Here is a 14,770-nt window from a genome sequence, read left to right as displayed (position 1 = left end):
TTATGAGTCCATACCGACCCTCCGAAGATCACCCCACCCTATCCTTCTAACCCTGCATTTCCCATGGCTAACCCATCTAACCTGCACACGACATGTTATTTAGCATGGTTAATCCTTCCAATCTGGACATCTTTGGAGTGTGCGAGGAAACCGAAGCAGCCTGAAAAAACCCATGCAAACCACAGCGAGAATGTACAAACTCTAAACAGACAGTCACCCAAGGATGGAATCGAATCCAGGTCTCTGGAGCTGTGAGGCAGCAGTGCTAATTACTGAGCCACCATGCTGCCCTCTGTATCTAAAGTGATTTCCACCACACAGAAAGACAAGGGTGATAGATAACAAATATGGGCAACAGGCAACAGCCAGTTGCCAGCCTGCATGTCCCCATCCATATCGCTGTTCCTTCGCTGTTGCTGGGTTAAAGTCCTGGAACTCCCTCCCTCGCAGCACTGTGCATGACCCTTTCGGAAATGGACAGTCACAGTTCAAAAGATGACTCACCACCACCTTCTCAGGGTCAGTTGGAGATGGTAATAAATGGTGGTCAAGACCAAAACATCCCATGAAATAAAATATTAAAATCATACTGATAGCCCTCTGAGAGAGGGAAAAATTATTCTAATCTCCACCTTGAAAAGGACCCCTCTTATTCTTAAACTGTGTATCCTAGTTCTATCCTTCCCCAAAAGGGGATAAACATTCTTGGTATCAACTCCATCAATTCCCCTCAGAAGCTTCTATATTTCAATAAGATAAATACACCATCCCATGAATAAAACAAATGAGCATTCATTATACTGCTTGTAACATCATCTCTTGTTTGCAAAAGGAGACCAAAGCTGCACATAATGCTCCTGATGTGGTCTCACTAAAGGTCTGTGCAGCTAAAGTAAGACCACCCTGTTTTTATCATCTATTGCCGAGATCCCTCTGTATCTAAAGTTCTGCAAGCACTCTCCATTCAGATAATACACTAGCTTTCTATTCTTTCTGCTAAGGTAAAGAAGTTCATATTTTGCCACATTATGCTCCATGTGCCAAATTTTTAATTACTCATTTAATCTATCTATATCCCATTGCAGACTCTCTCACTTCTCTTGACAAGTAATTTCTACCTATTTGTCATCGCAAATTTAACAACCATGCACCTGCTTTCACAGAATCACAAAATTGTTACAGTGCAGGAGACCATTGGGCCCATTGTGTTTGTATCAGCTCTCCAAATGTAACCCTGCACATTCATCCAATTCAACTAGCCAGCTAATGCTTTTGAATGCTTCAATTAAACATTCCTCCCTCACATTCCCAGGCAGTGCATTCCAGACCCTTACCACTTGCAATGTGAAAATGTGTTTTCTCACAACACTTTTGTTTTCCATCCTAATGATTTAAATCTGTGTCCTCTCATTTTCAATCCTTCCACAAATGGGAATATGTATTTACTCTGTATAGACACCTCATGGCTTTGAACAGTTGAATCAGATTTCCTCTGTCTTCTCTGAAACTTTCATCCCTAGTACCATTCACATTATCCTTTTCTGTAATCTCCCCTACATGTCCATGCTCTTCATAAAGAAAGGCTTTCAGAACTATACACAGTACACAAGCTGAGTCCTCATTTGTGATTTATACAAGTTCAGTGTAATCTTCTTGCTCTTCTATGCCCCTATCACTGAAGCCTGCAACAGCATATGCCTTATTAACAGCTCTCTCAAACTGTCCTCCCACTCAAAGACTCATGCATGTATACATCCAGGTCTCTCTGCTCCTACACACACTTTAAAATGTTGTCCTTTACGTTATATTTTCTCTCCATGTTCTCCCTACCAAATGCAGCACCTTGCACTTTTTCAGTTGGTCTGCTGTCTATCTGCCCACTCCACCAACTTTTCTATGTCCTTATGCATTTCTGCACAATCCTTCTCACAGTTGAGAAATACTTTTACGGTTTATATCACCTTCCAGTTTGGAAATTGTGCCCTGTAGACCAAAGCTCCAGATAATTAATATATATCAGGAAAAGCAAGGGTCTCAAGACTGACACACAATCAACCCTATTGCGAACCATCTCCAAGCTCCCCATACTTTTACCCTTAGCTGATGTTTTTTGTTAGCCACTTTTTATATCCAGGAGAAAGCTTGGACTGCAGATACTGGAGATTAGAGTCGAAGAGTATGGTTCTGGTAAAGCACAGCCGGTCAGGCAGCATCCGAAGAGCAGGAGAACCGACATTTTGGGCATAGGTCCTTCATCAGGAAGCCCTTCCTGATAAAGGGCTCATGCCTGAAATGTCAACTCTCCTGCTCCTCGGATGCTGCCTGATCGGCTGTGCTTTTCCAGCACCACACTCTTTGACTTTTTATATCCACCTTGCTCCTGTCATTTTATCCCACGGGCTCCAACTTTGCTTGCAGGTCTTGTCTGGCAATGCGTCAAATGCATTCTGGAAGTTCAAGAAGACATTATAAACAGAATTATCCTGATACTTCTTCAAGACACTAACAGATCAAATAAACGTGACTTTCCATTAAGAAATCCACACTGGATCTCCCTAATTAATTCACATTTGTCCACCTCTATAAATATTGTTTGTATTGATGTCCTAAATGTACTTATAAAGACCTTACTATGTTTCTACCACAGCTAGCAACCCTTTAGGGTGTTGTACTAAATATATAATTAAATTGATACATGTCTGACCCTGTGCTTCACTTCAATATTGTTATGTTCATTTGAAAACATTGCTCCAGATATCTTCTTTGCTTGTCTTTACCCCACCTCAATGATACTAGATATTTAATCAACCTGATCAGATGTGGAGGAGATAGGAACTGAACCAAGGCCTCTTGGTGCACTGTGGGGCGGCACGGTGGCTCACAGCACTGCTGCCTCACAATGCAGGGAACCAGGTTCGATTCCAACCTCGGGCGACTGTGTGGAGTTTGCACATTCTCCCCGTGTCTGCATGGGTTCCCTCTGGGTGCTCCGATTTCCTCCCACAGTCCAAAGATGTGCAGGTTAGGTGGATTGGCCATACTAAATTGCCCGTAGTGTTCAGGGATGTGTAGGTTAGGTGCATTAATCAGGGGGAAATGTAAAGTAATAGGGTAAGGGAGTGGGTCTGTTTGGGATACTCTTCGGAGGGTTGGTGTGGACTTGCTGGGCGGAAGGGCCTATTTCTACACTATAGGAATTCTGTAAAAAAGTTCTTTTGGCCCAGAGGTATGGACAGTACCACTATGCCGCAAGAGGCCTTAGCTCAGTGCCATCGCGATTCCATTAATTGGTGTTAATGTATTGCACATAGGGAAGTAATGTCATATTGTTTCTTGAAGCTCTATCTGTAAAAGAAGCCAGCAGCCTCGTAGGAAGATAAATGGCAGGCAGTATGAATAAGTAGCCTCATTTCGCTTCAGGCTTATGCTTACAGGAATGTATTTTCTTCACAGATTGTTGTTCGTTTTCTTCTATAGGCACCAGTACCCCTCCTGGCATCAATGCAGCAGCTGTACCCAGCATAGCTACGCCCATTGGAGTCAATGGGTTTAGTGCCATGCCACCACAGACTAATGGTCAACCAGCATCTGACACTATCTATGCCAATGGCATCCACCCGTACCCAGGTGAGTGCTAGGAAAGCAGTCACAGATTTACAGACACTTGATTTTTGAGGAGTTTGCGTGGTTGGGATAGCGATTTAAAGCTAGGGTTATAAAGCAAAAATGCACATTGGATGGAAGGAAAAGCTATTTTTTTCAGCAATAAAACTTACAGCAAAGGTCCAGTTGTGAGAGTGCGAGCAAGAGACAGAAGGCTTCTCTGTTCATGAAGCATCTCTAAATAAATGAGGGTGGATTTTCCCTGCCATAACTCTCGACGTTCCAAGATGCAGTGAAAATAAGAAAATCAGGCAATAAAGACTGCATACCTATATGAGTGGCCATCAGCGTTCCCAATTGTCTAAATAAATGATAGGCATGTTTCTGGGCAATCTTTACTCATTTGTCCCTATGTGCCAATAATCAGAATAGGTAGGTCTAAGTCCAGGAACATCCACTCAAAGATATCTTGGATTGTATCAGATGATAAATCAAAAGCTGTCATTGGGAGAGTGCTTTGTATCATATTCCCATTGATAGGGCATTGACACATCTGTGGTATTTCTACACCAGAAATTTGCATGAGCAACTTTGTCCACTAATAGTTTGTCGCTCTGTATGGAGACACAGTTCAAGGTCTGATCACAGAGGGCAGAGCCTTGCTGGTCCTTTCATTTTGTCTCCAACATACAGGACCAAGGAGAATGCACACTGCAGCATTACTAGAGGAAGGAGACAATCTCAGCCCCCATGTGTGACAACATCATAAGTGTAGAACGCATTTACAGACTCACTAAAAATACCAGTTGGAGGTAGTCATGGCTGCAAGTAACAGGGCAAATTTGTAAAATTCAGCTCTGTTCAGTGAGCTCAGCTGGTGATAGGGAGCTGAAATATGAAATATGAGAGCAATGCTTGCCATTTTGGAGATCTAGCATCATGCAATATTAAATATTGACAGAGGAATTATTCTCCAGCCCCATTCCCACAATATGAAACACATCATGTTTAATTTTCTGGATGAAACACAATGCAATGTACTGTATGCATTAAACAAAAAAACAGAGAGATCCTCTGCATCTTAAATGACCATTGTTGATGTGCTTTCCCCACGTTGGATGTCATTGAGTCCCACTTAAAACAGTCAGAGAGTAAGTCATCTTGTACACTTGGGTCTTGCTTCAGGCAAGCCAGGGCTTTCCTGCACTCTCAAAATGTCGGCGTACTTAATGTGAATGTGTTTGCCTAGATTTTTCTAAGAGGTGTAATTTTTAATTAAGGCAGAGCAATTTTCATTCATTATTCAAGTTTGTACTTGTTTCTCCTCACTATGAAGTTACTGAGCTACGCTTGGCTCAGTTTAATAAGATGTGTTCATTTTCATAAACCAACTAATACAACTTAGAACTCTTCCATAATTACAATCATTGAGCGCAAAATTGCAGCGATAGAATGCAATTGTATCTCATTAAAATAGAAACTATCAGTCAAATGGATTTTTAAATGGTATAATTAGACGCAATTTATTTGCTTAAAAGTAATTGAGGTTAGAAGTCAGTACAGCCTGAACCTATATTGTATCAAACAGCTGCTTTGAAGCAGAAAAGTTTTGGTCAGTCACAATTAATGGTCTATGATCTGGTCCAGTTACTTGTCTACTTTGATATGCATTCATTTATTTTTTTCTAAAGAGGTAGATGGCTCTGTAAACATATTAGCTGTCAAAATAATGGATGAAAATATGGATTAAATAAATAGATGAATGAAAGGCTGGAGAGCTGGTTAGGTAGACATGCAGCTGAATAGTTAGATTGAGAGATGGAGGGGTGGATAGATAGCTATGCTGAGGAATAAGCATATACATGGCCAGAGAGACATATAGAAAATGGATGGATAGACAATATTAAGAAATGACTAGTTAAATAGAATATCCAGATGAATGGTTTGATGGAAAGGTGGAAAGCTAGATTATATTGCACAGTCTAGACAGATGTGTAGATCAGATAGATAGATCAGATAGATGGATTAGCCAAATAGAAAAATAGGTATAGGGAAAGCCTTGATTGAAAGCTGCTGTGCAGAATTATCTAGATAGATCAATGGATGAATGATTAGATGAATTGTCAGCCTGGATGAATTGTCAAGATAGATAAATAGATTACTTTGATAATTGGATGCATGGCAAGACAGAACTGAGATAGATTTATTGATGAGAAGATGTGTTGATAGATTGCTTGATTAAAAATAGACTACCAACTTGAAATAAATTCTGTCTTCTAAGAAGAACTCACTTCAAACATGTAAAGAAAAATGATTGAGCTGCTCAACTCCTATTCTGTAAAGGTTGTAAAACAAAACACGGCCTGTTATTGACAGAAAGAACAATTACTGTTATCAGGCAGTACTAGGGAAAAACACCAAAATGGATTTCAATTAGAAACGCATTTATTTGACGGCAAAAAAAAATTGACCAGATTCACAGAATTGATATGCCGGCATCTTTACAGGAACTGACACACAAGTGTTGTTTCAAATATTTATTCTCCAACTTTATTAGAAGTCACAAGTCAGATCCCATTCTCTGTGTTCATTTGCTTCTGCAGTTAGCAGGTGGGAGGTGCAGTAAAAGAAAATGTTGCATTTCTGCTACATATTTCACATAATTAATCTGTTGCTTTTTGTTCCTGCCTCCCCCTGTTTAGAGCCTCCATGTCCAAGACCTCTATTCTCTTTACAGCATAAGGTGTCCCCAGTTGAAGTATCTCTGTCCCAAGTGATAACTGTAGTGCTCTGGATGCAAGATTATGCTCACTGTCTGAAAGGCTGCTCAATCATAACATTCAAAAAGCAATTGAATATATACTCCCAAAACAAACATTTGCAGGACTTTGTGGAATAAAGGAAACAGGCTGAGTCAAATTTTGCTCTAACGTCAGCATCGAGTTATAGAGCACGGAAATAGACCCTTCGGTCCAATGCTGAACATAATCCCAAACTAAATTAGTCCCACCTGCCTGCTCCTGGCCCATATTCCTCCAAAACATTTCTATTCATGTACTTATCCAAATGTCTTTTAAACATTGTAATTGTACCCACATTCACCACTTCCTCTGGAAGTTCATTCCACGCACAGATCACACTCTGTGTCAAAACATTGCCCTGCATGCCTTTTTTAAAGCTTTCTTCTCTCACCTTAAAAATGTGCCCCCTAGTCTTGAAATCCCCCATCCTATGGAAACGACAGCTACCATTAACTCTGTACTCCTCATTAATTTATAAACTTCTATAATGTCATCTCTCAACTCCCTACACTCTGGTTAAAAACATCCCAACCTATCCATCCTTTCTTGATAACTCAAACCTTCCATACCTGGCAACATCATGGTAAATCTTTTCTGAACCCTCTCCATCTTAATAGTATCCTTCCTATAACTGGGCGATCAGAACTGGACACAGTATTCCCAGAGGAGGCCTCACCAATGTCCTACACAACCTCAGAAGCACAACAGGCCAGAAAATCTTTTTCAGTGTCAAATATCTGTGCCAGATTTCCAAATCAACCAACAGACTCCTTGCCCTCATTTTGTTCACTTATGATAAGGACGAGATTCTTTTCTGTTCAGGCTGTGGTCCCTGACTTCGAGTCTGAACCCTAGAGATGTTGTTTCTGAGCTCAGGACATATTGGCAGAAAACCTGCGGGGCCAGTTCAATGAGAGTTCAGGTCAATAAATGTTTTTACTGTAAGTATGTTAGGAATTGAGGTTCCAGGTTTTGCAAGTGGCTTTCCACTCAAATTCCATTTCAAACTGATGATTCAGATGGAAGTTTTATATCGACTTGTTTTCAATAGCCATTATATTTCTACAGGTTATTACTATTCATCATGAACTTCTGTATGTTATTAAGCTATCATTCTGTGACTTTTATTCGACTGATACATGGTGACCAAGAACATTTTATTAACTGTTTAACTGTGTATTTGAAACAAAGATTACATTTTCTCAGGTCTTTTCTTGTCAAGTTTCATCTTAAGGAATTGCAATGTATTAAATGATTTTCAATGATCTGACTTTCCATTTGTTCCAGTGTGACCCATTCTGAGGAATTCCAAACTGTTCCAATTGACTTCTATCCCATGAGATACCAGTTTCCTATCAAACACTGTGCACTAAATCACTATATAATTCCCAAACTTAGCAAAAGTGCCTTTTCACCCCCTATCCATTGTGTGCGGCACACTTTGGCCATTTTGCATTTCAAAGTATTTCTTGGCCTTAGGAGAATCAAAACAAATGCCATTGGTCAATGCACAGTTCAGAGTAAGTTGTGGATTTGGCATGGCCTGGCTGTCCCCAGTTAAAGACCCGGTGAATTCAGAGATAAATTAATGATTGAAGCTAAGGCTAATTAGTCAATGCAGTGGCTGCTGACAATCAAGACGTAAAGAGCATAAGATACATTGTGTGCCTTCATGATTCAAATGAACATATATCGCCGTGTAGGAAATGAAACTACAAAAATAAGAGGGAGGAAAAGATCAGTTGGTCCATTATGCCTGCCCCACTCTCATGGTAGCTGAGATATCATAGTTAGATGCTGCCAACTCTTCCCCACTACGTTTACCCTCTCAAATATCTAAAAGAAGGCAAGACCAAATAATCGGAAAACATCTCTCTGGAATCCAAATTGAAACCCTCCCATTAGATTAAATCCAGATAATGTACAACATGTGTGCTTCTAGATGATGTGCTTGTATTTTGAGTTCTTGTGGTTATATGCGAAAGAAACTAAGCCTTTGGCACAGTTTCAATCTTTCTCCTCCTCTCTTGCTCGCATACTCTCTCTCTTGCTCCCTTGACATGGCTCCATTCTGCTTAAGAAAGTATTATTGCACATCCCTGCTGTATTTGACACTGACCAATCTGCCTTATTCATTCTCTGCTTCTCCTTCCTCTTTTTCTCCCTAGCACAAAGTCCAACAGTGGCCGATCCCTTACAGCAAGCTTACGCAGGCATGCAACACTATACAGGTCATTAATATTGCATTCTTAATTATGGGGTGTGTGTGTGTGTGTACAACAACATGTTTCCTCTCAGTTCTGTTGATAGTGAAAATTCAAGTTTGATGTTATATTAACAGGGAAAGGCAAGTAATATTGTAACAAGCAGTTTGGGCACAGAGGGAATAACAGCTGCAATAAATAGCTGTCATTAGATTTTTTTCTTTGCTATATCCTTGTATTTTCTTTCTCAAGACATTTGCGATGAAATGGAGTGCACTGCCTGAAAGGGCGAAGAGTGTTATTAAGAATAACTTACGGAAGATAAAATACTTGAAGGGAAAATATTTGCAAGGCTAAAAGAATAGTGTAGAAGGAACGGGATTAATTGCTTAGTCCAACTGGCCAAATAGTTTCCTTCGATGTTGCTTCATTCTGTGAGTGTGCAACTGTGTGGAGAAACAGCAAGCCAGCCAGACAGACCAGACGGAGTCCTGGTTTGATCTGAGGTCTGTTTGGTGCTCGCTGAACTGAGCCATTAGTTGGAGGAACTTGGCATCAGCTCCTGGGCACCAGTGCAACGACAGACACATTGGTTAAAAATTCATGACTGGCGTTGTCCAGTCACTCCACATTGGGCATCTGTGGCTGTTGAGTCAGGGTTGGAGCAGCTCTGATTAAATAAACCACTGGGCACTTTGTATCTGAACCCCACCCCACCCCACCCCACCGGCCAGTGCAACTCTTTGAGGAAAGTGGAACAAAAAAATCACTAAAAATATTTACTGAGAAGCAATTACAAGGCAAATATCTCGGTGTGACATTGCAAACTGAAACGAATATATTGAGTTTACTGCCTTGAAGGGACTATTAATAAGTTATTGTTTGTATGAAACACTAAGGCACCTTTGTCTTGCTCTGTTTTGAAGGCATCATTATAATGAGCATTGGGATTCTGTGAAGTTGAATTGATTTTGATGTTTGCCCCACAATATAAAAATAATGACTTTAGTTATATATGCTCTAGTATTACTGAAAAAAAAGCATTTTGTTGAAACTTTTCGCATTGCACTCATATGACAATTTCCAAGAATAAAAATTTAAAGGGAGAACCAACATTAATGTGAGAGAAAATGCTACTTAGTTATCACATGATCTCTGATAGAAGTGTGCGCATAGAGCAGTTGGTGACGAATGACAGTTAACTACCAACGTTTGTGTAAATTTAAACCAGGTAGTTGTCACTGATTGATCAAAGTATTGTCCCAAGAATTAAGAGAACATAGCTGTCATCTATTTTGTTGAGTTGATGGGTCCCCACGGACTTTATGTCTGCAAAGAAGAGTATTAATGTCTGTATTATCCAGTACATGCAGATATACTATACTGCGAGCCCAATTGGCAACCCTAAATTGGTTGTCAGCATTGTACTTTGCAATCTCAAGCAGATGTTGTCCAATCACAAAATGTTTTCGAATATTACACACTATGGTGGAAGTTTTGCAAGTGTGAACTTCTGGGCCACAGTCAACACTTTGCCCACTGTGGACAGCAGGAGGACATGCTGTTTGACATGATGTACCAATCCTTGGGGCATTCAGCCTACCTATCTGGCATCACATCAACACTGAAATTCATATACCACATTACTCATTTGTGTGATCAGCAGAATGCCCTTTTGGCTTGATATCGTGGTAATAGTACATTCCATTCATGTTGTTACTGCATCATGGCAGCATGAAAAAGCTAACTTCACATTCAAAGCTTTTGAGTTGCCTTACCCATTCAGAGTAAATTAACCCGTGAGTGTCAAGTTTGTGGTTTGCAGTAGAGAAATGCCCTGTCCAATTTCTGAACCAAAACATCACGGAAAGGAATCCTATGGATCCTCTCCACTGGGAGAAGATAGCTTACTTGGGGCTTTAAAGTAAAATTTTATTCTAAATGTTGAAATATTCTTAAATATTTACTCTTAAATATTCCTACATGTTCTTGGATAGATAAAAATAACCTAAAATAGGCTTCTATTAGATTTGACATTGTCTTCTGATAGTTACTAAGTTAGTAAATCATCACATTTAAGTTTTTCTGTTGTAACTGAAACAAATCCTACTCTCTATGTGCTCCTTTAATGGGCAAGTGTGGGTTTTATATAGAGAAATGTCAGAGCATTAAAATACCTGGGATCCACGGTGGCTCAGTGGTTAGCACTGCCGCCTCACAGCACCAGGGACCTGAGTTTGATTCCAGCCTCAGGTGACTGTCTGTGTGGAATTTGCACATTCTCCCCGTGTCTGCGTGGATTTTCTCCAAGTACTCCAGGTTTCCTCCCACAATCCAAAAATGTACAGGTTAGGTGAATTGGCCATGCTAATTTGTCCGTAGTGTTAGGTGAAGGGGTAAATGTAGGGGAATGGGTCTGGGTGGGTTGCTTTTTTGAGGGTCGGTGTGGACTTGTTGGGCCAAAGGGCCTGTTCCTGTAAATAATCTAATCTAGTTTAATCATCTAAAGATATGCAGGTTAGATGAATTGGCCATACGAAATTGCCTGTAGTGTTCAGGAATGTGTAGGGTAGGTACATCAGTACGGGGTAAATCTAGAGAAATAGGGAAGGGGGATGGGTTACTCTGCGGAGAGTCAGTGTGGACTTTTAGGGCCAAATGGCCAGTTTCCACATTGTAGAGTTTCTGTGATCTATGTTTATAGACTTATTTAAATTTGGCAAACTATTTATCAGAAGGTAACATTCTGGAGCTGGTACTTTCTTGGTGGGATAAATTCACAACTAAGTGTTTGTGGGATTGACAAGCCTGAATCAGCAAACAGGAGGTAGCAGGGAAATTCCTTTTATTGCAATTGTCTGGAGAAAAGTTAAAAACTACACATCATTTCACCATGGATTCCATGAGAAAGGTGCATTTGATGGAATGACATTCAAACTCCTGTCCTTTGCATGTTTCCAACATGCAGGTGACGTATGACATCAGCTTCATGTTATTTCATGGAATTTCCTTCCATATCTTAATGGGCTCCAGACTGTACTCAAGTCATGTTTGAAATGGAACAGTCAAATGCCTTTAGTGGGCATATGCTTGCCCACTAAAGGAGCATATAGAGAACAGGGTTTGTTTTAGTTGGAACAGAAAACCTAAATGGGATGATTTACTAATTTACTAATTATCAGAAGACGATATCAAATCTAATAGAATCCTACTTTTGTCTTTAAAGCCCCAAGTAAGATATCTTCACCCAGTGGAGTGGATCCATAGGATCCCTGTAGTGTGGAAGTAGGCCATTTAGCCCATCAACCCTCCGGAGAACATCCCACCCAGACCCAACCCAATACCCCTGCGTTTTCCATGGCTAATCACTAAACCTACACACTGAATACTATGGGCAACTTAGCATGGCCAATCCACCTAACCTGCACATATTTGGACTGTGGGAGGAAACCGGAGCACGCGGAGGGAAACCCACGCAGACACGGGGAGAATGTGCAAACTCCACACAGTCACCTGAAGGTGGAATCGAACCTGGGTGCCTGATGCTGTGAGGCAGCAGTGCTAACCACTGAACCACCAAACTGCCCAAAAGGTGGTTTATTATTTGATTTATATTATTTGAATTCCTCCTGCTTTTCATATGTGGATATAAACCCTCTGTATAGATTCCTTCCACTTTCACGTAATGTTATATCATTTAACATTGTTCCTTAATAACTCGTTTAGGGTGAGTCAGGTTAGAGTTGCTCCCTGTAGATTCCTTTACAAAGTTGAACTTTTATTCAGTAAATTTATTTAAGAAGTTTTATACTGTTGTATGGTTATTTCTTTTATCCTTCCCTTATTCTTTCATTCCAAATGAAATCTTCTGTTAAAGGTTTTTTTCTCTCAGTACCTGTGGGTGTTGTCTTATCCTGATTTCTAATGAAATCAGACGATAAGGATCTTTGCTATCTCTTATCAGTTGGATGGTTCCAGTATTCCTCCTATAATTGACATTTTATCTTCACTCTTAGGTGTGATATTGCCTTATCTCATTCCAGACTTTCTTCCCAGTGACAGACCTTGATCAGATGGGCCAGTGGTCCGAGGTGTGGCAAATGGAGTTTAATTTAGATAAATATGAGGTGTTGCATTTTGTTAAGACAAATCAGCGCAGGACTCAAACACTTAATGGTAGGCTCTCGGGGAGTGTTGCTGAACAAAGAAACCTTGGGGTGCAGGTTCTTAGTTCACAAGTAGACAGGGTGGAGTCGCACATAGACAGAGTATTGAAGAAGGTATTTGGTGTGCTTGCCGTTATTGGTCAGTGAATTGAGTAAAGCAGTTGGGATATTATTTGCAGCTGTACAAGATATTGGTTAGGCTATTTTTGGAATACTGTGTTCAATTCTGGTCTCTCCGCTATGGCAAAGATGTTGCTAAACTTGCAAGAGTTCAGAAAAGGTTTACAAAGATGTTGCCAGGGTTGGAGGGTTTGAGCTATAGGGAGAGGCTGAATAGGCTAAGGCTATTTTCTCAGGAGTGTCAGAGGCTGAGGGATGAGCTTACAGACGTTTACAAAACCATAATGAGCATGGATAGAGTGAACCTATTCATAGGGTTTCCCCAGGGTAGGGGAGTCCAAAACAAGAGGGCATAAGATTAAGATGAGAGGAGAAGGATTTAAAAGGGATCTCAAGGGCAATTGTTTCATGCAGAAGGTGTTGTATATATGGAATGAGTTGCCAGAGGAAGTGGTGGAGCTGGTACAATTATAGCATTTAAAAGGTATCTGGATGGCTATATGAATAGGAAGGGTTTAGAGGGATATAGGCCAAATACTGACACATGAGACTAGATTAATTTAAGATGTCTGGTCAGCTGGTTCAGACCACAGAGTCTGTTTCCGTACTGTATGACTCTGTGATAAAGTTTATTAAGTTAATATATCGTATATTTGTGCTGTCTCCATGCTCCCTTCTAGGGTACATCTTGATTTTAAAGTGGACCTTTCTAGTCTTTCTTGCTAATGGCATCTTTAATAGTTAGCTCTTACATGATTCTCTATTGTTAAATATATTTCTTTAATTTTTAAATTAACTAACTAACTAATTTGTATTCAACCTAATTAGTGATCCTTATTTCTCAATCAGACCTGTATTTCCAGCCTGATGTTGTTATAATGGCAACACTGTCTACTTGGTGTCATTTAAACAGACCCAAACTGCATGAGTTACTCGGTTTATGAATTCAGTGAATATTGATTCACAGTTTTAAGATGGGTCAAGATTACCATGATCTAGAGATGGAACCTATTGCATTCTTGAGTGATATGTTGTTGAATAGGCTGGTAGTGTCAAAGAAAAATTCTATTTGCAGATACATTCTATTTTGCTCAAAAAGTGCAAAATCTGCAGGCAGTCAATCCATGTAGTATTCTGTAAATTCCACTTTGAAAATAGAACCAGTCTGACTCAAGTTCAGGATACGGACAGACTCTAACCTCACACATTTAAGGCATTGTCTGAGCTGAGAAGTCACCTGTCGTTATAAAACCTTAAGTTATCTTGAGAATGTAACTTAAAAGTTCTAGGATTTACATATTAAAGAACCAAAACCAGCAAACCCATTCTAAAAGATGAAAGACCTAACAATCTAGGTTTGTTCAATATATTGTTTCAGCTGTATGAGACTGTAACCTTTTGCTGTGATTTCTGTGTCTTCTGGTTCTGCTCCACAACCACCTGATGAAGAAGCAGCACTCTGAAAGCTAGTGCTTCCAAATGAACCTTTCAGGCTATAACCTGGTATTGTGTGATTTTTAACTTTGTCTACCCCAGTCCAACACCAGCTCCTCCAAATAATATCAAAGAAGTACATGAGCACCGCATTTCTATTGATATAAAAGTCCTGTAAGGTCTTCACAATTGTGAACGAGTCCTTCATCACAAAAGTGAAAAAAATGCTCAGAATTGGCTATAGTAATTTGCTCAACCATTTGGCAGGACCACTACTTATAGAATGTTGCTGTCAAGCCAAAAAGACATTCTGCACCTCCCACAAATGAGTAAAGTGGTATATGAATTTCAGTGCCGGTGCAGTGCTAGGCTAGTAAGCCAGAAGTCCCAAAGATTGGTGGATTGTATCAAACAGTGTATCCCGTCTGCTATTGCAACAAGC

General features: G+C 40.1%; 1 protein-coding gene across 12 annotated transcripts in view; it reads left to right on the top strand.

Moving 5' to 3' along the window:
* Positions 1-14,770, top strand: part of celf6 (CUGBP Elav-like family member 6) — an 859,092-nt gene that overhangs the window by 776,821 nt on the left and 67,501 nt on the right. For 7 of the 12 annotated variants that reach the window (XR_006309810.1, XM_043680229.1, XM_043680223.1 and 4 more), the window contains 2 exons: positions 3,454-3,627; positions 8,573-8,635. Coding sequence is in view for 11 of the 12 variants with exons in the window: in XM_043680229.1 (XP_043536164.1) it covers positions 3,454-3,627; positions 8,573-8,635 (237 nt within the window). In the remaining variant the exon portion in view is untranslated. The remainder of the gene's footprint in view (positions 1-3,453; positions 3,628-8,572; positions 8,636-14,770) is intronic. The other 5 variants (XM_043680225.1, XM_043680224.1, XM_043680228.1 and 2 more) reach the window with 1 other exon arrangement.

This window comes from Chiloscyllium plagiosum, chromosome 40, assembly GCF_004010195.1.
Source record: "Chiloscyllium plagiosum isolate BGI_BamShark_2017 chromosome 40, ASM401019v2, whole genome shotgun sequence".
Lineage (NCBI taxonomy): Eukaryota > Metazoa > Chordata > Chondrichthyes > Orectolobiformes > Hemiscylliidae > Chiloscyllium > Chiloscyllium plagiosum.
Note: the sequence above shows the minus strand (reverse complement) of the source record. Positions and strands in the feature narration are given on the sequence as shown.